This window comes from Microplitis demolitor, chromosome 10, assembly GCF_026212275.2.
Source record: "Microplitis demolitor isolate Queensland-Clemson2020A chromosome 10, iyMicDemo2.1a, whole genome shotgun sequence".
In the NCBI taxonomy this organism is placed as follows: domain Eukaryota; kingdom Metazoa; phylum Arthropoda; class Insecta; order Hymenoptera; family Braconidae; genus Microplitis; species Microplitis demolitor.
Window position 1 is genome coordinate 1,693,569 of NC_068554.1, and position 25,219 is coordinate 1,718,787.

Here is a 25,219-nt window from a genome sequence, read left to right on the forward strand (position 1 = left end):
TTTTTTCACAATCGCGACATAAAAAGTTTAAAAAAACACTTTCACTCCAATACTTCGGTAAAAAAAAATCACATTTATACACAAACACTCACTAATACTTTTTAAAAACTAATATATTAATATTAATTAATAAAAGTCATTTGTATTAATTTTAATGATCTTGAAGTTAACATGATCCTGAAGTTTGCAGACAATTAACAATTTTCGGATTTTTTTTTAAAAATAAAATATAAAAAAAAAAAAAAAACTAAAAATATGCACTCGTAGAAAATAAAAAAAAAAACTATAGGCGTAAGTTTTTTAAATATTTTTTTTTTTTTACTGTATCGTTTTTAAAAAGAATTCAAAAATTATTAGACGTTGTCTAACTTCAGTACCACGGATTTTAAATCAATAAAACGAATGACGACGAACGCCGGTAACCGAACAATGAAAAAGTCGCCACAATTTAATTAGTTGTTTCTATTATTTATATTTTACGTACCGATAAAATTATTATCACGAAATGTTCGTTAGGTAGTAAAGAATATTTAAAGACACGAATTTTAATTTATTTGAACAGAAAAACAGCGAATTTATTTATGTAATCACGACGTAGATAATCCCCGAGGTAAAGCAACGGCGTCTAAGTGAAGTTTGACGCAGAAGATTTGCGCAGTTGTGGAAACGGTTGGAACGACTTGCGCAGTAGAGACAAAATGGACATACGCGTGCGCAGAAACCAGTCAGTCTCCCGCGTGATGGCATTATCTACTCATAGTGCGACCTCTGGGGGTAAGTAAATTTTTTATATGTAAACTCTCCTCAATGATTTGAAAATTGGCATCATCATCGCTGATTGTGTCGTTTACAATTTTAATTGTCATTCCTATTAAAAGTACAAGAAATAAATTAATTACCAATTAATTAAATAATTGTTGAAGAAAACAAAATAAAAATGGTAAGTCAGTTTCGAATATTAATTAATTTCAATGTATCTCGTATCCACTATTTAAAAAAAAAAAAAAAACATATTTATAGGTTAGAATATAAAATTTATTATTATTGCAGTAATTAAATAATTTTAATTGTTTAGAGTTTCAATTTGGCATCACGTGAATCCAGTGGACCCGTGGGTGAGAGTTTCGATATGCCAACAGGCGCATATGGTGCACCGGACCCAATGATTCATGGGTATCAATTATCAATTAATTTTTACTTTGAACATTTGAATTTTACTCTTTCGATATTAATTGTTTTTTTTTTTAAATTATAGTTTAGTTAACCCACGTCAAAATCTTGGATTTAATCATCCTCTTGAAGCGTCAGAACGTAACGTAAGATTTTTTATCATTCTTTAAATATTAAGGTAATTTCACTCGCAGGCGGACTTGTAATAAAAATTAATGAGTGTAAATGTGGCTGATAATTGGCAATTTTTTCAAATTTTTAAATAATTGTAAGTAATCCCGGTCTGGGAACGCGTACCCGATCACTCATGTATTTTTATATTTATATTTACTTATTTTTACTAAGTTTAAATATACGAATACATCAAGTGATCGAGTACTAGTTTCCTGATTGGATACTGGGTCTTTTGCCTTGGAGTAAAAATTAAAAAATGTGTATTTAAATAAATGCAAGATTAATTGTAAATTTTTAAAACCAGTTTCATCAAACTCGCCTGCAACGTGAAATGAATTTGATGAGAAATGTCCAAGGTCTACATGCACCAATACGTTTAGCAATGGAGCTGAAAGCTGCTGATCAAGTTGGCCGGCATCCGTTTTTGCCATCATCAAATATAATGCGCGATGTTTTGTTGGGACGTGACGAAGAAATTGGGTAAGATATTTATTTTATTTTCATCATATATAAAACTGATTAATAAATTATAATTATAATTATTATTTAGATTTGAAGACGTACTGAACCCATCAGAATTCAGAGAGCAAATGCTCCAGCCCCATGCAGTTGTGGAAAAAAAACTCCGGTTATTGTAATTTAATAATAATAATTAATAAGTTGGTAATGTATTTCTCCGCATTACATAAAAAATAAATCTTTAAAATAATTAATTGAAATTAATTAATTAAATGTCAATTAAATCTCTCAAACGTAACTTGCTTATTTTTTTGACTTCTCCAATCGCGATGTCTAATTCAACTTCCAGCGAATTTTCTAATCGTCTTTCAATACCTGAAATTATCGAAGCAATTGTGTGTTCTCGCACACAAATAACGAATGGGTACATAAATTTTTTTTTATACCTAAAAAAAAAAAATAATTCTCTGCATAAATAAATAATTTTTAATTTACTTTACTTACAATCCATTTAAATTATTAAATAATTTTTTTTCTTCCTCCGTCATCTGATTTATTCCAGCAATCGCTTGCTCGTTTTCAGACTCAGCTGTCAGAATTTTTTTATTGTACATCTCACCCGTTAATTCTGGATGTTTTTTTAAAATAATTTTTTTTTCTACTTAAATAAAAAAATTATTTAGTTTAAAATTCATCAATAAAATTAAAATTAAATTACCCTTAGTATCGAGTTGATCTATGAAATGGAAAAACAAATTTTCCAATTGACTGCCATCAGCAAAAGGCCTTTTTTCTGCAATTACATCACTCGCTACTGGATAATGTTCGATAATATTCTCAAATATTTTATTAAATTCAATTTTAGACAGTGAGTTTATTTTTTCAATATTCAATTTATTTTTACTCATCTTCAATAATTTATTGGAATTAATTTAATTTTAATGAGTACTGACTATCAAACTAAATGGATTGAAGTAACCTAGAGTTCAACTCATTCTTATCAGTAGTTATCTTTGGAAAAATAAAATAAAGTCTGGTTCTAATCAAAATGGCATTCAGAGGAGGTAAATAATTCCTGACATTAATGTTGTTATTAATTTTATTTTTAGAATATGACTAAACATCAGGTATTAAAAATTCCATATTAAATATCACGAATATATTTATATAATAATATATATATATATATTTATATTTTATATATTTATATGATTTATCTTTATTTAGTAAAATGTATTGATCAATCCCAACGTATTGTGCATATATTTTGTATAAATTTCTTTCTTAAATTGTTCGAACTGTCGTCTGTTGATGATATTCTGTCTTTCACGCCACACTGAGCGGCTTTTTCTTGTCTGCAAACCCCAGTGAATTGTAAATACTGGCGACAGGACTTTGAATTGATAGCCAGCAATAAACATTTCATAAACCTACGGCAGTAATTAAATGATCCTGAAGTTAACACACAGGTAGTAATTTTTAGATTTTTTTTTTCAACAAATAATTATGATACTGGAGTTAGCAGACGTCTAATAATTTTTGAATTTTTTTTTAAACGATAAATTATGAAAAAAAAAATATATTTCAAAAAATTGCACCTATAGTTTTTTTAATTCTTTACATGTGCATATTTTTATTTTCTCTTTTTTTTAAAATTAAATTGTTGGAAAAAAAATTCAAAATTTATTAACCGTCTGTTAACTTCAGTATCATGTAATTAAATGTAATAAATCTATTTGCTGAAATATAAAATGTCATTTGACAATAATAAGAAAAAGTAAATTTAAAAAAAAAAATTTTAAATGCCGCCCAAAAATTTCAAATAGATAATTTAAAATTCATACTTGAAGACAAATGTAAATTATCAATAAAATTTACTAAAATGACAATAATAATTACTTGTGTATTACGAGTGTATCCATAGCCCATAAATCTTTCGTCATGCGGTGGTACAATATCTTTAGCAACATAAAAAGGTTCATAAAGAAATTCAAAATCAGTTACATTATGACTTATGTATGCTTTCCCACTGACTACATTTTTAAATTGTTTTGACTCTGGCGCCACATCCAATACCCACCTGAAACAATTAATTTATCATTATCATCATCAATTACCTTCTACTTTACAATAAGTGATCACTTAACAAAAATTCACCTGGTAAAATTAGTAGCATACTGATTATGAATAAAAACCTTCCAATGAAATGGTCTAGCAAGACCTTTACGCGCAAGTCTTACCAATTCACTTTTGTTTGCTGGAAATCTAACTCGCGTGTCTATTTCATATGTAGGAATAACGTAAGCACACTTATCACAGCGTTCAGTATCACGTAAAAATATATTAAGTGAATTAGCAAGTCCAATACTGGGTATAATATCAATGTCAGTAAGAAAAACCCAATCAGTTTGACAATTCTTCCGTGCCAAGTTTCTCATATGGTTCTGCGGATAGACATTGCGGACACGCCAATTATTATGTTCCTTAGACAGTTTACTAACTAGATCATTGAGTGTTGCTTCCGGTCGCGAGCACCCATAGCCCATCGGTGGTTCGTAGCTCCGGGGCTGCTTGACGGGTAATTTACTCCTAGGGATTGCCAGAGAAAAATTAATCCGCTCAAGTACTGGCGTGTAACATTTACGCAGATACGTTATATATTTTTGAAGAGCCTCGAATTCTTCATCACCGGCAGTGTACAAAGCCACGGAAATAGAACCTGTCCAATGGTGAGCCACCTGGACCAGAGAGTGCAGCTTCTCCAAGGATGTCTGGGTCGCCAGACAGACTGCGTTCGCACGCGACAATTCCGCGAATCGCGTTCCAATTAATACTGAATCGAATGTTTTAAACTGACGACGATTGTCGTATCTACCGAAGCGTATATCTAAATTTAGAATAGTGTTGTCAGTGTTGTTGATTAAATTAATAGTGGATTTAAAATACGGGGGTAGGCACTGGGTTGAATGGTTGTCTTCTGGCTGTGACTCGACGCCCCACGTAGTCACAGCCTCATATTTTAATTCCTCGGGGATTTCATTTGGGTCGCAGGTCCGTGATTGAAGTAGAAAAAATGTCAAGATTATATTTATTATAGATAAGGCCATTACACTTAATAAACTTAGAGTTCGTGAGTGATTACTCATCTGGAATATATTAATTTATGATTACAAAAGATTACAAATTAATTTATCAATATTTTTACCTGAACACTTTGAATAATTACGTCTATCTTTTAGTTAATTTATTTAAATAAGCTCTAGTCGCTGGATAATTATTTGAATCCAATGTAAATAAGTAGCATTCTCGTGTCATTATTTTTAAATAATTATTTATTTTTATTTATCAATCGTGTCAAAATTTATTTATTTATTTTACGGTTTCTTTTCATCATTATCACGGTGATAAAACAAATATTTACTACTCACGTGTTTTTAAAAATATCGAGATCATTTCTCTGAGCTTTTAATTGCAACCAATTAATAATATAAATCCATCAGATTTATGATTATACGTTTTTTTTAATATAAATAAATTTATTGTATAAAAATAATGAGCTTTTTTTTAATACTTGTACAAGAATATCCTTCAATTGGGGTTCTATCAATACGTCGACTGGAATTATATTCCACCCACATCTCGGATAACGCGCGCGCATCCTGAAACGATCGATTACTTGAATGAAAAATAATAAAATAATGCTATGGAATGCACCCGATGATAATTATTTATTTATGACTGAATGTAGAACAATGTCATAGTTATTTATACTATAATTACCGTAATGTTGAATTAAATTTATTGATAGAAAAATAATAATCGGCATAATTTTTTTTTTTTACTTTCAAAAAAATTATAAAGTCATTTAGTTCTTAGATCAGTGCAATTTTATTTTGAATTATCGATACCAAAATATCGCGAAAACAGACAATTTACTTTTTGAAAGACATTACTGTATAAAAGCACTTCAAATTAACGACATAATTGTCCGTATATATCTCCAAATCACTCCTTTGCATAATTGTATTTCTGTTTTTCCTTTTCTAATTATTCTCGTGATAGTTTTCTCATATTTTGTAATGAGGATTGTGTCTTGTTTGTCAAAATAAAAATTTACTTACTTACTTAGATCAGTTGCATTTTAAATGATCTATAAAAAAATACCGCGAGAACAGACAATGCGCGCGCATTTGTGGGATCTAGTGCGCAGGGAAGAAATTTGGCGGGAATTTGAAACCAACCAATCAATAAAATTGATTTTTTTTTCTAATAAAAAAAAAAACACTAGAAATTAAATAGACTAAACTTTCACTGAGTTTCAGTTTCCAATACTCAGTTATGCTCTACCATGTAGATGCTTACGTGATTTAACATTTAATAAAATTTTTTTATTTATTTTATTTTTTTAAGTTTCTCCACAATAAATTTCTAAAATACTCGCCATCAAATACTCAATAAATTTATTAAAAAAATGTATTATAAAATATGTTTTGTATTGATTCTGTGTACAGAACTGGTTATAACCTCCAATAAAAATTCATCAGAATCAGTAATTAATTAAAATTTAGTTAATTAATAAATTAATTATACCAAATTAAGTAACAATTTTTTTTTTGTAGATACAAAAAAGTCTGATGAAAACTAAATATCCTAAGAAATTTACAATCGCTGAAGGAATTACTGTTGACAATACATCATACACTTTAGATAATTCAAATATCAGTAATACCAATAAATCACTTATTGAGCAACGTAACATAAAGCCACGTAAAGGAGTAATTAGCAAGACAATTGTCGCGCGAAAAGGAGTTGAAAGCTCTGTAAATTCTTCCAGTTTAAACAATACTTATATTTTAAGTGATAAAGTAAACAAACATGACAATATGACAGTAAATATAAAAAAGCTGAAAGCGAAGCCAACAGTAACGACAGTCGATGATCTCGAGGATGATGAGAAAATAATAACTCAGCCATTAAAATCATCAAATAAATTAAATTATATATTACCTATTGTTGCAACAATATTTTTATTACCAATTGTTATTGTTATTATGATGTTTATTTATAATAATTATTGTGACTGTTGGGAGAAGCGGCACTATCGTCGCATGGATTTCCTCGTCGACGGAATGTATAACGAATAATTAAATTAAATTGATATTATATTTCATAAATAATTTGTATTTATTCAAGTTTGTACTTTGCATTGAACATTAATCACAAAATTTGCGATTATTTAAATTAATGGAGTAGCAAAAAAAAATTATACTTGAAATTTTAAATTTATTCGATCGATTTAAATTAACTATTGTTAATATTTAATAAGGTAGACCTAGTACTCAATCAGGTGACTAGTACCTGATTACTCATGTATTTTTATACCTGTATTTACTGGGTTTTACTAAATGAATATACAAATATTTCGAGTGATCGGGTACTAGTTCCCTGATCAGATACTAGGTCTTTTACTTTAATTAATTTTTAAATTTTTTTTCCAAAGAAGGAAGTAAATCAGCGATTGAATTTGAGTAGTAAGTCGGTACCAACTCGTGGTCGTATGGGTCGCTTGATTTTTTCCATTTTTCCACTTGCTCGGCAGTACTTACGCCGGTCAATACCAGCAGAGTCTTGTAATTGCATCGTTTTCCAAGTAAAATGTCGGTGTTAGCACGATCACCAATCATCAGTGTGCGTTCGGGATTTATTTTATAATTTTTATGCAACATCTCTGATATGTAAGTCGATGGTTTTCCCATAACTGTTGCTTTACGTTCCGAACAAGTCTCAACACATTTTACAAGACTTCCAGTACCTGATTAATCATTTAAATTATTTGTATTATTTTTATTAATAATTATTAGTACAGGATGGCCACATAAAAATGATTTTAAAATTCTCTGATATTTCCCGGTTTTTACAGTTAAGTTTTTAAATTTTGAACTGTCGCAATTAAATTCCCAGACATTTCCATGCATTAAATTCCTTGATGATTCCCGACATTTTCAGTTTATGGCCACTCTGTTTCCTATAAATAAAATATAAAATAAGTACCTGGTATTATTATATTATTATCTCCAGGAAATTGTTCATCAGTATTGGTTGCAATAAACTCGACATCTTTGTTATTTAAAAAACTCGCGGCTTTTAAAAGTTTAAGATAATTAAAATGTAAATCGAATCCTACAACGACAGCACCAACTTCTGAGTCTGGTTTAAAGTAACTAAGTAGTAATGATACGTCATCTGATGTTATTGGATCTCTACCTAATCCAACATGTGGGATACCGACTTTGTCAAGTTCTTTAGCGATTCCTAATAAAAAAAAAACATACATATATATATTTCTAATTAATAAATGCTTAATTAATTTAATGATTGACAATCAAGAAAATGATACTGAAGTTAGCTGACAATTTATAATTTTCAAATCTTTTGTCAAAAAATCAAGTAAAAAAACTAAAAATATGCGCATGTAGAAAATTTAAAAAATTATGTGCAATTTTTTCAAACATTTAGACATCAGCTAATTTCAGTATCATTTGAATTGTCTGTTAACTTCAAGATGATAAAAAAAAATATATTTTTAACCTGAAGATCCAATCATGTAAACCTTTTTTTTAAAGTTTTTATCCTTTAGATACTTTGCGACCAAATATGAAGTGCATAAAATATTTTCATCATTTGCGGGAAAATTTAAACTGTGAAATTTTTCAATAAATTCTTCGCATGACTTAGTACTATTGTTTGTTATGTAAAATACTTTTTTTCCTAGCCTATCAAAGGCGCTCATAACCTCAGCAGCTCCGGCGATCGGAGTATTGTCATGCCAAAGTACTCCTACAATTAAAATAATTATTTTTAAAAAATGACATCACTTAAAAATTTTTTAAATTAACGATTTAATTAAAAAGTCAAGTATCAAGTAAACGATTAATATAAATGTAAATATATAAAAACTTACCATCACAATCAGTGATAATGGTATCAAATGAATCTAATATTTTGGTTAGCTCATCATTACTCAAATTATTTAAATTTATTGGGTTCATTTTGATTTTTTTGAATTACTAATTTTGATTTTATTTAATACTGCAGTAAATTTAAGCCGAGATATTAATTTATTTTGACGAACGTCAATTTAGAAGGTTTTTTTTTATGGCTGACGGCCCTGAAGTGACCTATGTCAAGAAGGTCAAGTTTCGTACGGTGACAGATGAATGACAAAAGAAGGGACAGGTGCAATTTCAAGCTGATGCTCGACACTGATTTTGAACGTCTAAGTCGGTCCACGTGGTATAGTTTCGACAAAACTGCCATCTAGCAAAATAGAAATTATTAAACTTGTGAGCGATTTTGAAATTTTTTAAGTAATTATCTCTACTTAGGATTGTAATTATTATGATAAGTAAAAATTACAATCTAAAGAGTAATAATTGAAATAAAAAATTAATTTTCTCCAAGTCATCGCAGTTTTTTTTCTGGATTATAATTTTTTATTTGATAGCAAATTTTTGGTTGTGGTTGTAATTACTATTTAATTTTGAGTGACATTTTCCTCCGTGTACAAAATCTGATGTTTCCTTTGTTTTGCAAAATTTTGATTTCATGTCAAACTATAAAATGCATTTTTTTCAAATCTCGATACGATTATTTCTCACAAAGTTACATTCTTGCAGAAATCCACTAAAAATATTTCTTTTCCTTCAATTTTTAACATAAGTGAATATCTTTGATGAATTTGAATAGCTTTGAAAAACCAAGTCTATTATATCGTTGTCCCACGTTTAGTTGTTGCTTATTCGGTTTACTGTTCATGGATAACAATATAAACATATATATATATATATATATCTTACCAGGGACACGACAGCGGCTGGGCTCGATCTCGTGGCATCGGTTACTTTCCCCTTCCACATGTATATCTTTTCTCCCAAGAAGTTTTTTTCTCGTTTCAGAAAAAAAAATGCTTTAATTTTTTTTTTAATTGATTGATAAAATTTTTTAAAAAGTGGCGTGCACTGCCTAACAATGTCCTTAAATTAAATCTATAGTGTAGGATATTTTACTAAAATTTAAATTAATCAAAATTCAAATTTAAAAAGTTCACTAGGTCAAACCATATATATATTTTTTTTTAATTTCCTTATTTTAAATTATGGAGGGAAATGAATTAATGCATATAAATATATACTTAACACCATTATTTATATATATATATATATTAATAGTTTTAATAAATAATTAATTACTTCGTATATTTTATTATTTAAAATTTTTTTTTATCGACTTACTTTTCTAAATAACAGTTTTTTTTGTTTTTTTTTTTTTTTTACAATTATCTAATTTAACGCTTACAAGTTTAGTAAAGAATAAAATTCGCTATAACTTATAACGAAATAAAATATATATTTTCAAAAATCATTTATAAAATAGATTTAAAAAAAAAAACGTTCGGTTTAGATAAAAAAAAAAAATAATAAATAGATGGGTTAAAATGATTCCTGTTTATAATTTTAAATTTATCACTCATAAATTAATATTTATTTACAATTATTAATTCAGAGTACCGATTAACATAAATAAATATATTTTTAACAATGATAAAAATAATTAACAATCAATAAACAAATACATGAAAAATTTTACAATCGCTATGATATTCTGTAACAATTATTTTTTTTTTCACCACCTTGATAATTAAATTTAAATATTTATTTAAATGACAAACAATTTTATTCTTTCCTGGACTTTTTTTTATTTTCAGACCCCTTTTGTAACAAAGAAAAATTTATCATAGACGAGAGAAAATCTAATTGCTTTTTTATCATTTTGTCAATTTATATATTTATATTTTGTATAATAATATTAATTCCTACTTTAAATTTGAATAAAAATAAAAATATTTATTACCGGGAAATTCAAATAAACTAAAGTAAATAATTTTCGAATTCAATTTAAAAATAAAATTCACTTCGTCAATTGGCGGGAATTTTCAAGTAAAAAAAAAAGAAACGAATTCAATAACTAGAAAATATATAGTGAATACATTTATTTAAAAAGTAGTAACTAGGTCAATGATGCGCGTTAATGCGCATGTTAATTTTTAGTTCCTACTCGATATATTTAAATTCGATTTTATAATAACGCCTTAAATATTCAGCAACTTTTAAAGATCAAAGGTTTAATTTAAATTTGAAAAATTCATTAGACAAAATTATAATAATTTTCCAAACCTGGAGTTTAATTTTGCATTTAATTTTTTTTTCTCTATAAAATAAATAATTAATTACAAAAATTATAGATACCTAGAGACTACTCATAATTTGATTGTCTAGCTATTATACTTTGATTTTTCCATCTATTAAAAATTATAAATAAATTAAAATAAAAAATTAAGGGGTCTTTTTATACTGATAATTTTTAAATAAAATAATAAATTAATGATTTATCAATTAGTTATTGACGTACATAGCACAAGGTGATGAAAAGTCCCGTGGAATTATTTCCTGTTTAGTTGCGAAACCTGTAAAAAAAAAAAAAAATAAACAGCTTTCTCCATACAAATTCAATATTTTCATACTCTACGCACTTAATTAATTATTTTTTGTACTATTTAAATTAATATATTCTATAAAAAAAAAATGATCAAAAAAAGTAGGTATTGTGTTGAAGAAATGAAGTATAATATTTATAACACTTATAAAAATTTATATACGCGGCATACATAACAAATTAATAAATTAACAATAAAGATTTATTTTAAAATAGACATATATTTTGAGAGATCATGTTAAAACCCCCATAGCATACTTTTTAAAGAGTGCGATGACGACAAATAAAGTCATAAAGACACGAATTATGATGCTTACCAGTTGGTTCAACATATTGGGGCTGCCGAGTGTTATTCATCTTCGGTGTCACCGTCGCTACTGTACTCTTGTTGGACTACTGGTCTTACAAATGGTGCATTATTCATTTGACTAAAAAAAAAAAAATAATAAATTCTTATTAATATTTTAAATATGCTCTGATAGTCACACCCTGATCAGCAAGTTCTGCAGTGAAACATTTTTAAATCTTTTTTTTAACTGCAATATAAATAATACTGTACAAATTGTTGAAAAATTAACCGAAAATTTTTAATTTAAGCTTTAGCTGTAAAGTTTTCATCAAAGTCCGGCAGCAGATTTCGAGTAAATTGAATTTTAGTCATAAAGTTTCTGGTAAACGGCTGAATAATTCGATGTTAATCTGGGACCGTAAACTTAATGAAATTTTACAGAAAAACTTGCTGTCAATTTTAAGCGAAACTAAATCAAGTAACAATCTGCTGTCAATTTAACAGCAACTTTTGCTATTAAATTGACTTCAAATTCCGATCATAGCTTGGTTAACTTGCGTGATCAGGATGGAAGTAAAGTTTAAAAAAGGATTGGAAGATTGGGGATGTTAATTATGTGGGAGTGATCTAGAAATATTAGAGCACTTGGTAAGATGTGAGAGTGCGAGATGACATGTAAAGAAAGAGCTGAGTGGGAGGGAGATGTTGATAAGGATTATGCATGTGATAGCGAACTTACACTAATCGACGATAATGATTGAGCCATTCTTCCAACATCTGGGCAACCAGAAGTGGCCTTTTGTGTAATTTTTGTTGGGCTACAAGAATACCACCCTCTGTAGTACAAACATCGAGCCATTGTTTCAATATTGTTTCTTCTCGACCGATTTCTTCGGGGGTTAAAAAATGAATTGGTAATAATTTACGTTCTCTATCCATTAAAGGCATAAAAGTTGTTTGCATTTGAATTTGTAATTGTTGCTGCATTGGACTATTTCCACCTCCAACTCCAACGCTGCCGTGAGACGGCAATGAGGACAATCTTGAAGATGCATATGGTTCTATTGGTACGAGAGCTGTAAAATGCCCACGTGTGTAACCTAGTGCTATTGGCGAGCGAATACAAAAAGAAGGTTCCCACAGTAAAGGTAAGTATACTCCCTCAAATCTTGCGTATCCTAAAAAATAAATAAATAAAATGCTGGAGGTGTCTCTTACGTATGACTTTTTTCTTTTACCAAATTATCTATTTTTTTTTAACTATTTTATTTTTTTCTACGCTCTTATAGGAACCATAAGGACGCTTATAAAAATTCAAAGCAAAAAAAAATTCATACTTATTCATTTTTAAACTTTTTGATAAAAATCTATGACTTGAAACAAAAAAAAAATTTTTCAGTCTTATGGCTCCCGATTCTTATTCCGAGAACCATAAGGCTTATGAGGTTTCTCAAATAAACGATTCATCTGTAACTTGACAGAGTAATAACTAATTATAATTATTTATGCTGTACCTATGTCTTCTCCACGAAAACTCTTTACATATTTAACTCCATAAACAATAATAGGCCTTCTTAAAATATGGGCAAGAGTAAAAACATGCAATTGTTCTAATGCACTTCCTGGCTGTGCAGCGGTAGCTAATAAATTTTCCCAATCATCCTGCCATTGAGCTTCCTCTAGAGTAAAATCCAACATTCTTGATGCTTGAGAAGCTTCATATTGTCGCCATCGAGGATAAAAACTGGTATCAAATAAATAAAATTTTGTTTAAAAATAACTTTACCTTAAATAAAAATAAATAAAATAAACGTACTATTGACCAGCTTGCTGTAGTGAATCAGCAAGCGCTCGTCTGAGAGTGTTGTCACGATCGAAGACACCCCAGGTCGCTTGCATTACAGAGTCTAGTAAGCAGTCGCCAGCAGAACGATTCCACAAAGCGTGTAAACGACTACCTAGTCGCTCAGTTATTTCTAATGACCAATTAAGAGCTGGTGGTTCACCATCACTTCCTTCTAATTGTTGCTGAGCTTCCCGATCCAGCAATTCTTCAAGCATTTGTTCCTGGACAGAACTTGGAAGATCTTCGACCTGATAAATAAATAAATAAATAAATAATGCTAGTAAAAATTTATTCAAATGAATAAATTGAAATATTACCTCGGCAGGTAACGCAAATGTTGCCATGTCTGTTACAAAATAACAGGAAAGTGAACCTTTACGTAAACGAATACTATTAGCAACGTGTCTACGTATCTGAGCAGCTAAATCTGGAGCAACATAACTCGGTACTCTTTTAATACCAGAACCAGAGCCTTCTATTTGTGATAATAATGTTGCTAAAATATCTTCACGTTGAAATCTGTGTAATTAATAATTTTATTATTATTCATTTATCAACTCAATTCCATAGAAGGGAAGGGGGAGAGACAAGGTTCAATGTGAATAGAAAAAATTTTCAGTTGCAGTTAAAAAAATTTCATTTTTTCCGGGTAATCTAAAGTAATTTGACACTGATTATTGTCCTGCTATTTTTTTACAAAACAAAATTTTTCGAAAACAGTAGAAAAAAATTCAAAATAATTAATAAAATAAAATTTTTAAAAAATTAAAAAATTAATAAGTCCATTTTCTAAAAATATTTTTTTATTTAATTATTTCCTCTATTTATTTACTATTTTTAGTTTGTCTGTCTGCTACATTGACACTTTTATTTATCTAGGTACCCAACTTTGTCTCTCCCTTGACTATTATTAAAAATAATGACAATACCTGATGGCCAAATGGACAAGAGTATGTCCAACATCAAAGGCACTATTTCTGTTAAGTAAAGAAACTTCGGAATGGGTCAATTGACGAGCTGGATCTCCACCACTTGCTAAATATGCTTCTACGGGTGGATTGTCACCTTCAACAATACCAAGACAAGCATTTAACCAACACCAATCAGTATGACGTCTAAGTTGTTTGAGCCTGCCCTCGTAATCACAATCATTTGGATTTTGATTAATCGGCAAAGAATCATTTCTAGGATCAAATCGATGTGAACTTCTACAATAAAATCCAAATAAATAAGTATACAAAAATAAATATATTTATCAATAAATATTAAACTTGCCGTTTGGCCATAGCTGAATTGTCATCTCGCTGAGCCTGATGAATAAACGGCTGAGGAGGTGAAGGTAAACCTCTTTGATTGTGATCCTTTTCAGGACTCGGTAGTATCAGACAAGAGTTAGAACAAGATTTATCTTTTTTATCCCGTTCTTTTAAGAACCCGCACATAACACATTTAATAGCTTTTGGCCAATTTTCATAAGTACAAACAAGACAGGACCATTTATCAATATTTGTATTTGTTAATGTCGATATATTTTGTCCAGAGTTAGGTGGAGGTGTCGGCGATGGTTGGGGTGGCGGCGGATCACTTAATCTCAGCGGTGCTAAATGTTCGTGCAAATTCGAAGCTGAATATACTTGTTGATTTATATTAACTGGTTTTTTACTATTACACTGGATACAACGTATTGCATTATTATAATTAAGATAAGTGCATAATTCACATGACCAATTACCACCAGAAGGTACATTTTGACTATGAATATTTTGCAAACTAAAATTACATAAATCCGTTGATGAACTCAATGGTACTGGACCAGACGCGTCATTTGATCCTGATCTCTGTGGATTTTGATCACGCAACCTGTAGATGTCTTCTCCTAACAGGGGTTTTGAACCTCTGCACATCGTGCATTTCAACGATGACGGCCAGTTTTCATAAGTACAGTATTCGCATATCCATTTTGAATGCGATTCTTTTATCTGATTACTCATTATTATTGAAAAACAGTCTGGAATTATGGATAAATATAAATATTATAAAACAATTACATTTTTATATTTATTATCAAAAAAGAGGAAAATTTCTTTGTTATATCTTGAGTTATTAGGCGTTATATTTTTTGGTGGTCGTTGAAAATAAATTTTCTGACGACTCGTAAAAAGATTCTTTTTAGTGAAAAAGTACCTGGGGAATTTTGTTTTTTATTTTTAAATTAAAAAAATAAGTGCCTCAGGTAAATCAAATTTCGTTTTTCGATACAATCGCGGTTTTTTTAAAATATCTCATTAAATATGCAGATTAAAAGAAAAAATCATAGGAACAATTTTGTAGAAAATTAAATTCTTGACAAAAAAGGTCATATTCATTTTTTTCATAAAATGTGTATTTATGAACATATTTTAAAAAAACTTTTTTTAGATCTTATGAATTGGGTGTTTAAGGGTTGCAAATATTTTTTTTTAAATATCTTCGTAAATATACATTTTATGAAAAAAATGAATATGACCTTTTTTGTCAAGAATTTAATTTCCTACAAAATTGTTCCTATGATTTTTTCTTTTAATCTGCATATTTAATGAGATATTTTAAAAAAAACCACGATTGTATCGAAAAATAAAATTTGATTGACCTGAGGCAGGTGTTTTTTTAATTTAAAAATAAAAAACAAAATTCCCCAGGTACTTTTCACTAAAAAGAATCTTTTTACGAGTCGTCAGAAAATTTATTTTCAACGACCACCCTAATATATTTAATATATGTTAATAGAAATAATAAATATATATGTAATCTCCAAGTCCTACTTCTAGGTCCGAGAGACTGAAATAAAAATAAAGGAAAAAAAGTATTTAGTTAATTAAAATATATAAATTACCTTCAATTAATTATATTAACTCTTTAATAACCTATTTAAAATATATTATTATTTTATAATAACCTCGATCTTGTCATATTATAAACATTTCAATAATTATCAACAACAATACTACCGAATAATTATTTATAATGGATATTTTTATCTGAAAAAAAAATAAAAATATTATTATTAATAAAAAAAAAAAAATTAATAAAATAATTGTCAGAGTTCTCTTACCTGAAATCTACTGAAACTGGCGAATTAATTATATAGAGAAAACGTTGAGCCAAATATTTATTTTTATCACGTATAACATTAGAGGTGATAGGTTAGAGTTGATAAAAATTATATATAAATAATTCCACAATCCTATTGTCAACTTTAAACTTATATCGAATTATTTAAAACTAACTTTCAGTATTAATAATATGGAAGATTGTATCTGTAATAAGTACCCGAGTTTTAAATTAATGATGCATAAGTTTTAAAAAAAACCACCTCCACTAAACTATCAATCGATAATTGATAACAATAACAAATTTATTATTGTTTTAATAAAAGGTAATTATTTATTTTTTTTTAAATTTAATTTCACTAGTTATTAAATCACAAATACCAGCAGCATGTATGGGAGAATAAATAAATTGTATACATATACATACACATGTACATATGTGTAAGTATATATGTGTATGTATATATTTTATTTAAATAGTTCTTTAAGTTGATACTGAATATTAAAAACATAAAACTTTTATTTACAAGTCTCTGCACTGTTATTATGCCTAATTAAAACTGTCTTTACACAATTACCCTCATACATAATAATATTTATTTAGATTTTTTGATAAAAACTCAAGCTTTGATTGTACATAGTATGGAAAGTGGATTTTGACAGTCATTCGCAAACAGAATCAGTGTTGCCAACTTTTATCAGAGAATTCATCTTGTTTTTTTTTAACTATTATTATTTTTTTTTTCTATTTTTACAATAAATACCATCACTAAAATGAGTGTAAATGTAACTGACAGGACAATTTTTTAATTTTATAATGGAAGTTTAAAAATTCGTATTTTTATATGAAAAATACCCGCGCGTTTTTTTAAATTTCATAACTTTTATTTATTTATTTAAAATTCATAAATCGTCTTGTCTGCTACATTTCCACTGATTTTGAAAGTGATGTAGCTGTCAAGTAATTTTTTAAATTTTAGAATAAATAAATAAAATGTAAGTGAATAAAAATTTTTAAATTCGTATTTAAATAAATGGAAAATTAGTGCGCGCTTTTTTTAAAATTTCATTCTTTAAATTTATTTATTTTAAATTAATACTGTCATGTCTGCTACATTGACACTCGTGCACCAAAAACAGTAAACAGTTTATTTAAAAGAATATTTTTTCAATAAACAATTATTTGAAATTTAAAAACTTAATTTGAATTTAAAAGTTGGCGAACATAAAATTTTTTTTAGAAAAAATGAATGGCTATTTAACCAACGGGTGACCAAGTGCTTGTAATTTATTTAGTCAACAATATGATGATTTAATGACTAATAATATGACAGTACGATTGAACAGGTTCACTTTCTAAACAATACCACTTAATTTTTATTGTCAAGATCGTTTATTATGTAATACTCTAAATCGTCGTCACATCACCTTGAAAATAAATAAGTTGACCTTTTCCTTCATTCAGATATCCATCTGCTGAAATAAAAATATACGTAACATATTGTTATATATTTATTAATTTTAAATAAATGTGTACTGGTAATATTTATTTACTTTTACTACAATGTCCTTGATTAGTTTGGTCAATAAATTATTTTATTTCATATTTTAAGAATATGATTTATGTTATTGTTGTATGCAACTATTTAATCGATCAAAAATGAATACTGTCTATGTCTATGCTGTAGAATTTATATATATAACATATTTATTATTTACATTTAGGCTCTAAGCCAAGTTAACTTTTATTTCATGAAATAATTTTCAGTAATTATTTTACGTATGTAAGTTATAAACTTCTTTTACTTGAGTAAAACGATTTGATGTTTTTATTTTTCTTCAGTGAGGAATATTTTTAAAAAATTATTAAGTCGATATAAAATTTTAATTTTGTAAATGAAGTTTGGTAAATTTGAATTTTCAAAGTTTTAAAAAACAGTTAATTTTATTTTCATATTTTTAATTTTTATTGTTATTAATAATTAATAGTGGGAGCATGTTAGTGAAAAGCAGACAAATGACAGTTCTTTTATTTTTAAATAAACACTTAGTTTTTTTTAAAAAATTAATGCACATGAAAAATTTTTGTAGTTTCTCGTATGTATTTTAGAATAATTTTTTTACGATAGTAATTTATCCCTATCAAAAAATCCATGTGGAATTGCATGGGAATCCATATAGAAAAGTATGAATTTATGTATGAATCCAAGTAGGAAACTATAAGTGGATTCCCATATGAGAAATCCACATGAGAAATTTGATAGCTGGATCCCCATGCAGAAACTGGACATAGGAAATTTCATACCTGGGTTTCCATGTAGGAAACACATAAGAAACTTGGTACCTGGATTCCCATATGAGCTTGACATAAGAACTTAAATATATATATAGATTTCTTTATGGGAAATTCATACAGAAATCCAAAGTATCTGAATCTCTGTCTGTTTATTGATACGCATACATGAATAAAAAACAGATCAATATTCCTATAGGAAACCATATGGGAATCCATCAAAAAAACTCCAAACAATCTACTTCTGATATTTACATAAATTTCAAATCTCTCATCAAATTTTTATCTCTCCTAATCATTAATAAATATATTTTCTTAATAATTAAAAAAAACTTGTCAGACGAGTGGTTACAAAAGTTTTTTATTGTATAATTAAAAATGTTTGATTACAGAAATTTCATTAAAAAAAACTAAAAAAAAACTATTACATATTTTTTTACACAAAAGATAGAAATTATAAAGTCGAATAAAATTCCCTATTCAATTAAACGTTTTACAGACACAGTAAATTAATACACAAAATGCCCTCCGTTAAGACATACTGAAATAGGATTTATCAAAATCAGTTTCCGCGATTTTGTAATTGATATTGTGAATAATTATTATTCAAATTTATTTATAAAATCTGAGTACTATTTTTGAAATATATTATATATTATAAACATAATAAATTTACGTATATATACTCAAAGTTTAGCTTGCAACGTATTGTCAAAATGGAAAAAAGATTGAGCCAGATCGACATAATTTCCTGGTGGACGTTGGGACACTATTTTTTCAAGCTCGCTTATTATAAATGACAGTTTATTTTTATCGGGATTATAAACACGGGGTTTACTGTCTATTGAAGTTATTGCTCCGTATGATGATAAGCTAACTAATGTCGATGTATATAAATCTAATGATAAAGTATACGGATGATTAATAAAACTTTCTCCTTGAAATAATAAAATTTCCGTACGTTTTTGGCATTCTTTCATTATTTCTTGGTCTGATAATTCCCCCATGGTTTTATCCCACTGTAATAAATATATAAATATATAAAAATATAAACAAAAATTATTTTACAGCGAATATAGTAACGTACCTGAAGTAAAACAATACAAGTTACATATATTGCAGATATAAAAGGTAACAAAAGATTGTTCAGTAACATCCTTAAAGTATTATTGCAATCAAAAGTCAATTGATTATTATAAATTTTATAACATTTTTCGTTTATTAAAAACGATAATTCTTTTCTAAATTCGTCAATTATCACTTCGCGATCATTATTATCCGGTAGTGCAAATTCAGTAGTTAATAATGATCTTAATAAAACGTATTGTTCTTCGGCTATTTCTGAAAATAAAACTCATTATTAATTTAATACTTTGAAATCATATAAATATTTAAAATATTTAATACTTTTAACTGTCACAGAAGTATTAAATAGTATATTGTGTAACAAGAGATGAAACAAAACGATTTCAGACTAGGGTGAAGTTGGCTGACATCGACCGCAGTCTGAAATCTTGTTAGAAGCAAAAATTTTAACTTTCAGGTGCAGATTTTTTAAAAAAAGTAGGGACTATTGTTTGAATGCCGGTATCAACCAGGACTTACAGCTTAAAATCACCTTCCCCATGGTAAGTAACAAGGGTAAGATGATCTTAAGCTGTAAATCCTAATGATGAATACCAGCCTCTGAAAATTGCCTTAAAAAAAAAATAAATAAATATTTTTTAGCGCGAAATTTAAATCTTTTTATAGAATTATTGAGAAAACTTGAAATACTTAACAAATTATCGCATAAAAATATTCAAAATTGACAAAGTTTAGATTAAATAAAATATTATTCTTACCTTGAGATAAATTATCACTATTTATTGATAATACTGCAATAGATAGTTTCGTAAATATTGCAAATATAGGATTGACATAAATAGCAAGATTTATTGTTGGAACGGCTATTGACATTGTCCGGTCGTCAAGTGTGTGACCTTTGACACGAATTGTTTTGTTTGATTTAATTTCACGTTGCGAGCCATGGATTATTAGCATACCATTGCTATCAAAGCCCAATAAATTTCTATGTGTGTTCAAAGACTCTTTTATTTCATCTTTTTCTGATCTTCTTATATTGTCTTCTTCCAGGCTGCAATAAATTAATAAATTTTCATGTGATTTTAATTTATAATGACAAATGTGTTTTCATCCGTTCTAAAACTCAGTGATTTAAATAATTGTATAATCATAGAATGTAAAATCAATATGCACTTGAAATTTTTTTTTCACTGTTGTCTAATTCTCGTTCTTGTTTTTTTTGCCCGTAATTAATACAAAAAAAGTACAGTATATTTGAATTTCCATGGCGGGAAGTTAAAAAAAAACTTGATTCTTAATTAAATTTACCTTAATAAAGTAATAATAATAAATGACATACTTTTCAGGTGATGGATAAACAGATGATCCCAGTGACTGTGTGATTAATTTCTTTAACCAACAATAGTCTTGCAGCAAGCCATCAAACGAGTAAGGATTACCAGGGTGAGAATGAATTCTCTCATTGACAAGAACAGCAATTAAATTAATAGGCATAAAAACAGTGTGTTCTTTCTGGCTGTCAATAATAGCATATGCAATATTTTTGACTATCTCAGCCGGTACTTTTGAATTTGGATATAAGGCACTTATTTTCCTAGATGATACGTCCATAAATTTAGCTGCTGATATTGGAGGATTGATGTGAAAGTAAACGTGACCATGGGCCTGTTGTTCACGTAATATCGATAGTGATTTGAAAAGCCCTGTCGTTGTTTCTGCTGGTTTTGGCACTCCCAGTAATTCATAAGAGAATAATGATTCTTCTAAAGGTTTATCATAACTTATTGATACTGGTATGAATAGAATATCAGGAATTCTTCCTTGAAACAATGATTCCAATATCATTCCCAGTAAACCTGTTTAAAAATTTCAAAAAAATCTTTATGTCAATTTTATATTTCAAATTTCGTTGGACTCCTAATTGATGACAACTGTTAGAAATTTATTTTAAATTTTATTTCAGCGAAATTACATATCATTGTTCCTTTTTCAAAGTTTTAACTTTTTTTAAATTAATTATTAAAATTTGACTACGCTTATGACAATTGTCTTTAAAAACTTTAAAAAACCGGATAATAATATTTTTATAATTCAATTAATTAATATAACGAGATCGAAGTCCACCTCCGTTTTACTAGAGACCGCTTCTGCAAATGATACTCTTAGCCAAAGAATATAATCGAGTGGACATTAACCGGAAGTATAATCAAAATCTTCATTGCGCATAGTATCTAACCACAGCCACCATGAGTCCTACCTCTTTTGGGAGGACACTATTACCATCTCAGGAAATAAAAAGACTCTGATCAAAGTGGGCTATAATATTTATATAAAAAAAGATAACTTACCAAATTTAGGTGCAATACTTTTTTGGCTACGACTCCTAGTTCCTTCAATAAAAAATTCAATAGCACGATCGCTATGTTCAACTAGTGAAGCAACATAAGCTTTGAAAGTTTCTTTGTATAATAAATCTGTCGAAAAGCTGCGTCTCATATAAAATGCTCCTGTTTTCCTCAATATTTCACCGACAATATTCATACGGTAAAAGTCCATCCCACTTGCAATATTTGGTATTGCCATATCATAATTGAATAATAAATATGACATCAATATAAAATCTAAATAACTTCGATGTGATGGCACATAAACGTATTGCACATCTGAATACATCATTTGGCCTTTAATGTCTAATAAATACTTAACGTTTACACGAAAACTCTGCAGTATACGTTTCAATACTTTGACAACGACGATTGCTGCAACATTCAATTTTAATTAACGATAGTAATTAGTTTTTTATTATTGCATTACATCGGTATTGTTTTTAGATAACGGAACATTGTAATTTATTTAAGCAAATTAACATCTAATTAATAAGAATAATTGTGATTTGATATTCTTCCGGATTCCCGGGCAGTATTACAAGGCCAATTTATAAAGGTATATAATAATTGTAATCCATTTATAGTATTAGAGCTGAACTATAGACTGAAAAGATTAAAATTAAATATATAAGTATTGATCATAGTAAAGAACTAAATTTAATTAAAACAAACAGGCATTGCCATTTTTAAAAGAAACCGTTAGTTACTGTTTTAAATAGTTATGACGTCAGATTATTTCAAATACAGTTAACAATTTTTTCATGATTTGAATAATAATTTTTAGGATACACAGAAAAAAAATAATAAATTAAGTTTTTTTTAATTCATATATTTTTGCATCATGAAAGAATTTAATTCAAATCTCGGTTTTAATTCTACCGCTTAATTTTAAATTATGAAAAAAAAAATTGTGGAAAAATTAGTTTCAAATATCAGCAGTCCTACTTTGAAACTGTAAAAATTACAAGATGTAGCAATTATTACGGTTTAAAACTATAATACCAAGTTTTTTATACAAGAGTCCTATTTTTGATGTACAAACTGTAATTTTTCGACAGCAAAATATAAATTTAAATGAATGTGAATGCAGCAGACATTAGACAAATTTAAAATTATTAATAGACTAAATAATTAATAAAATAAAATTTTTAAAAAATGGACATTTGAAAAATTTTTAAATTAATTAGTGCATTTTTTTGAAATATTATTTGTAATTTTAAATTCATCTGATATCTGCTCTATTGACGCTCATAAATTTAAAAATTTTAATATAAATTATGAATGACCGTATAGATATTTAATTAATAAATATCCAATTGTTAAAATAAACAAAAAAAATTTTACAATGTAGCTAACGGACCTAGACAGCCGATGAATATTTTTGTCGATTATAAATCATACTATTTATTATTGCAATTGCAAAAAAATTAATTATTGCAATTAATTTTTTTGGAGTAAAAAAAAAATTTTTAACTGAAAAAATCACCAGGAAAAAACTCTGAAAGTAATAAATAAAATAAATAAAAGATATTACCCAGCCATCGGAATGTCGGTAGATGATGTCTGCTAGCAACTTCTTCCAGAATATTTCTGGCTTCTCGTACAATAAAAGATTTATCAACATTTTGCGTTTCCGCCAAAGATTCAATAACATTTAGAACCTTAGGGTGCTTTAGTGTGAATTCAATGGCTTGATTTCTGGACCAGTTGTGTTCTGATGACAAATAATGGGGTACAATAATGTCCATATAACGCGATGCCCACAAAATATCTGAAGATTTTCGTCGTTCTGTCAATAAATCGAAGTAATTCGATGACTTTTCCATGATTAATTGATTAATATATCAAATTGTTTTTCTTATAATTATTATTATTATAATAAAGTAGTTTTATCGTTTGAAAGTTTTTAGCAGCAGTTTAGTAAAGAACTGATGGATTCAAATAAAAATTGTTAAAACTATGTAGATATTATTCCATAACAAAGTCCAACAGTCTTTCAATTTCCAATGCAAATTAAATACAAGTTTGTGTTTAATTAAAATTCGATCATCGATATTATTTAAGCGATCTCTTGACATCATTTGTTTTTACATTATATTTATACTTTTAACCACAACTACTCATTTAAATATTTTTTTTTTATCCAATCAATAAATACTTTTTTTAAAAATTAAATCATTAAATAATTAACTAATTAATTATAATATAATACTTGTTAACAATATAAATTTATATTATTTAATTTAAATTATAATTATAATACTGTTCTTTTAAATTTTAAAATATTTTAACTATTGACACTTCACATATTTGGTAAAGAATTTTACAATTAATTATTTACCGCACGATTACATGCCTGTATATAAATTGACTTTATTATTATGATTGATTATAATTTTTGTAAGTATAATTATTTGACAATTGACACTAGAGACACTGGAAGCTAAATAATTTCTAAATATCGATACGGTAGTTCATATAAATGCCGGTATCTATATATGTACATATATAAATATGTAATATGATTATGTAACAAATATCTGCGACGTTCCTTAATTATTTAATATATTGATTCATAAATAATTTGTAAACAATGAATTAAGTTGTAACAATTAATAAAAAATAAAAAATAAATTTTATTTGATTTAATTATTTAAAAATTAACGAGGGTTTTTCTAAATTTTTGAATGTGAAATTTAATAGACACTTGCAAACTTTTTTCTATTGTCTATTTCTATAAACGTGGCATGGGAAAGGTTTTTTTTTATCTATAGAAAAGTATTTTTATGTTATTTTTCTAAGGCCAATCAGAGTCCTTATAAATTTCAACAAAAGGCGGGAAAAATTTAATTATTAAATTTGAATTATTTGTTA

General features: G+C 27.6%; 7 protein-coding genes across 8 annotated transcripts; 2 read left to right on the plus strand and 5 right to left on the minus strand.

Annotated features, from left to right (window-relative positions):
* The first annotated feature begins 803 nt into the window (after positions 1 to 803).
* On the plus strand, positions 804 to 2,057 carry LOC103571769 (proteasome maturation protein). The gene is made up of 5 exons (XM_008550053.3): positions 804 to 940; positions 1,076 to 1,173; positions 1,256 to 1,316; positions 1,649 to 1,824; positions 1,895 to 2,057. The coding sequence occupies exons 1-5, from the start codon at positions 938 to 940 to the stop codon at positions 1,980 to 1,982; spliced, it is 426 nt and encodes a 141-aa protein (XP_008548275.1). The 5' UTR covers positions 804 to 937; the 3' UTR covers positions 1,983 to 2,057.
* Positions 2,058 to 2,071: 14 nt separating this feature from the next.
* Positions 2,072 to 2,713, minus strand: LOC103571770 (2-oxo-4-hydroxy-4-carboxy-5-ureidoimidazoline decarboxylase). The gene is made up of 3 exons (XM_008550055.2): positions 2,522 to 2,713; positions 2,308 to 2,461; positions 2,072 to 2,249 (listed from the first exon to the last, which is right to left on the minus strand). Exons 1-3 carry the CDS (start codon positions 2,709 to 2,711, stop codon positions 2,072 to 2,074), a joined length of 522 nt encoding a protein of 173 aa, XP_008548277.1. The 5' UTR covers positions 2,712 to 2,713.
* Positions 2,714 to 3,018: 305 nt separating this feature from the next.
* On the minus strand, positions 3,019 to 5,311 carry LOC103571878 (beta-1,4-glucuronyltransferase 1). The gene is made up of 4 exons (XM_008550201.3): positions 5,009 to 5,311; positions 3,961 to 4,949; positions 3,703 to 3,883; positions 3,019 to 3,233 (listed from the first exon to the last, which is right to left on the minus strand). The coding sequence occupies exons 2-4, from the start codon at positions 4,947 to 4,949 to the stop codon at positions 3,027 to 3,029; spliced, it is 1,377 nt and encodes a 458-aa protein (XP_008548423.1). The 5' UTR covers positions 5,009 to 5,311; the 3' UTR covers positions 3,019 to 3,026.
* An 814-nt stretch (positions 5,312 to 6,125) lies between these two features.
* LOC103571772 (conserved uncharacterized protein) lies at positions 6,126 to 6,947 on the plus strand. The gene is made up of 2 exons (XM_008550057.2): positions 6,126 to 6,352; positions 6,423 to 6,947. Exons 1-2 carry the CDS (start codon positions 6,275 to 6,277, stop codon positions 6,945 to 6,947), a joined length of 603 nt encoding a protein of 200 aa, XP_008548279.1. The 5' UTR covers positions 6,126 to 6,274.
* Positions 6,948 to 6,963: 16 nt separating this feature from the next.
* LOC103571771 (glycerol-3-phosphate phosphatase) lies at positions 6,964 to 9,424 on the minus strand. The gene is made up of 5 exons (XM_008550056.2): positions 9,335 to 9,424; positions 8,765 to 9,120; positions 8,392 to 8,640; positions 7,855 to 8,115; positions 6,964 to 7,615 (listed from the first exon to the last, which is right to left on the minus strand). Exons 2-5 carry the CDS (start codon positions 8,850 to 8,852, stop codon positions 7,278 to 7,280), a joined length of 936 nt encoding a protein of 311 aa, XP_008548278.1. The 5' UTR covers positions 8,853 to 9,120; positions 9,335 to 9,424; the 3' UTR covers positions 6,964 to 7,277.
* An 859-nt stretch (positions 9,425 to 10,283) lies between these two features.
* On the minus strand, positions 10,284 to 18,222 carry LOC103571773 (ubiquitin thioesterase trabid). Of its 2 annotated transcripts, XM_053742153.1 has the most exons (12): positions 18,134 to 18,222; positions 17,680 to 18,055; positions 16,582 to 17,348; positions 16,363 to 16,507; positions 14,766 to 15,498; positions 14,420 to 14,698; positions 13,808 to 14,009; positions 13,461 to 13,738; positions 13,159 to 13,388; positions 12,384 to 12,822; positions 11,673 to 11,783; positions 10,284 to 11,326 (listed from the first exon to the last, which is right to left on the minus strand). In XM_053742153.1, the coding sequence occupies exons 5-11, from the start codon at positions 15,479 to 15,481 to the stop codon at positions 11,705 to 11,707; spliced, it is 2,223 nt and encodes a 740-aa protein (XP_053598128.1). In that variant the 5' UTR covers positions 15,482 to 15,498; positions 16,363 to 16,507; positions 16,582 to 17,348; positions 17,680 to 18,055; positions 18,134 to 18,222; the 3' UTR covers positions 10,284 to 11,326; positions 11,673 to 11,704. The 2 variants fall into 2 exon arrangements, with proteins under 2 accessions (XP_053598128.1, XP_008548280.1); XM_008550058.2 differs by lacking the exons at positions 17,680 to 18,055; positions 18,134 to 18,222 and having other exon boundaries at positions 16,582 to 17,364.
* Positions 18,223 to 19,207: 985 nt separating this feature from the next.
* Positions 19,208 to 25,116, minus strand: LOC103571774 (dihydroxyacetone phosphate acyltransferase). Its single transcript, XM_008550059.2, has 6 exons — positions 23,880 to 25,116; positions 22,307 to 22,717; positions 21,298 to 21,814; positions 20,717 to 21,009; positions 19,960 to 20,213; positions 19,208 to 19,891 (listed from the first exon to the last, which is right to left on the minus strand). Exons 1-6 carry the CDS (start codon positions 24,169 to 24,171, stop codon positions 19,559 to 19,561), a joined length of 2,100 nt encoding a protein of 699 aa, XP_008548281.1. The 5' UTR covers positions 24,172 to 25,116; the 3' UTR covers positions 19,208 to 19,558.
* Between the last annotated feature and the right edge of the window lie 103 nt (positions 25,117 to 25,219).

What these genes read in the sequence shown, in the direction of transcription:
- LOC103571773 (XM_053742153.1), bottom strand. Translation starts at nt 15,481, where the DNA reads ATGAGTAATCAGATAAAAGAATCGCATTCAAAATGGATATGCGAATAC. An exon ending in AATTCAGCTATGGCCAAACG is followed by an intron (nt 14,699 to 14,765) that starts GCAAGTTTAATA and finishes ATTTTATTGTAG; the next exon opens with AAGTTCACATCGATTTGATC. An exon ending in CTTGTCCATTTGGCCATCAG is followed by an intron (nt 14,010 to 14,419) that starts GTATTGTCATTA and finishes TTAATTACACAG; the next exon opens with ATTTCAACGTGAAGATATTT.
- LOC103571878 (XM_008550201.3), bottom strand. Translation starts at nt 4,949, where the DNA reads ATGAGTAATCACTCACGAACTCTAAGTTTATTAAGTGTAATGGCCTTA. An exon ending in TATGCTACTAATTTTACCAG is followed by an intron (nt 3,884 to 3,960) that starts GTGAATTTTTGT and finishes TAATTGTTTCAG; the next exon opens with GTGGGTATTGGATGTGGCGC. An exon ending in GATACACTCGTAATACACAA is followed by an intron (nt 3,234 to 3,702) that starts GTAATTATTATT and finishes TTACTGCCGTAG; the next exon opens with GTTTATGAAATGTTTATTGC.
- LOC103571770 (XM_008550055.2), bottom strand. Translation starts at nt 2,711, where the DNA reads ATGAGTAAAAATAAATTGAATATTGAAAAAATAAACTCACTGTCTAAA. An exon ending in AGATCAACTCGATACTAAGG is followed by an intron (nt 2,462 to 2,521) that starts GTAATTTAATTT and finishes TTATTTAAGTAG; the next exon opens with AAAAAAAAATTATTTTAAAA. An exon ending in TTTAATAATTTAAATGGATT is followed by an intron (nt 2,250 to 2,307) that starts GTAAGTAAAGTA and finishes TTTTTTTTTTAG; the next exon opens with GTATAAAAAAAAATTTATGT.
- LOC103571774 (XM_008550059.2), bottom strand. Translation starts at nt 24,171, where the DNA reads ATGGAAAAGTCATCGAATTACTTCGATTTATTGACAGAACGACGAAAA. An exon ending in TAGTGATAATTTATCTCAAG is followed by an intron (nt 20,214 to 20,716) that starts GTAAGAATAATA and finishes TTTTATTTTCAG; the next exon opens with AAATAGCCGAAGAACAATAC. An exon ending in CTTGTATTGTTTTACTTCAG is followed by an intron (nt 19,892 to 19,959) that starts GTACGTTACTAT and finishes TATTTATTACAG; the next exon opens with TGGGATAAAACCATGGGGGA.
- LOC103571772 (XM_008550057.2), top strand. Translation starts at nt 6,275, where the DNA reads ATGTATTATAAAATATGTTTTGTATTGATTCTGTGTACAGAACTGGTT. An exon ending in ATAAAAATTCATCAGAATCA is followed by an intron (nt 6,353 to 6,422) that starts GTAATTAATTAA and finishes TTTTTTTTGTAG; the next exon opens with ATACAAAAAAGTCTGATGAA.
- LOC103571769 (XM_008550053.3), top strand. An exon ending in CCGGACCCAATGATTCATGG is followed by an intron (nt 1,174 to 1,255) that starts GTATCAATTATC and finishes TTTAAATTATAG; the next exon opens with TTTAGTTAACCCACGTCAAA. An exon ending in TTGAAGCGTCAGAACGTAAC is followed by an intron (nt 1,317 to 1,648) that starts GTAAGATTTTTT and finishes TTTTAAAACCAG; the next exon opens with TTTCATCAAACTCGCCTGCA.
- LOC103571771 (XM_008550056.2), bottom strand. Translation starts at nt 8,852, where the DNA reads ATGAACCCAATAAATTTAAATAATTTGAGTAATGATGAGCTAACCAAA. An exon ending in CATTATCACTGATTGTGATG is followed by an intron (nt 8,641 to 8,764) that starts GTAAGTTTTTAT and finishes TTTTAATTGTAG; the next exon opens with GAGTACTTTGGCATGACAAT. An exon ending in TTACATGATTGGATCTTCAG is followed by an intron (nt 8,116 to 8,391) that starts GTTAAAAATATA and finishes TTTTTTTATTAG; the next exon opens with GAATCGCTAAAGAACTTGAC.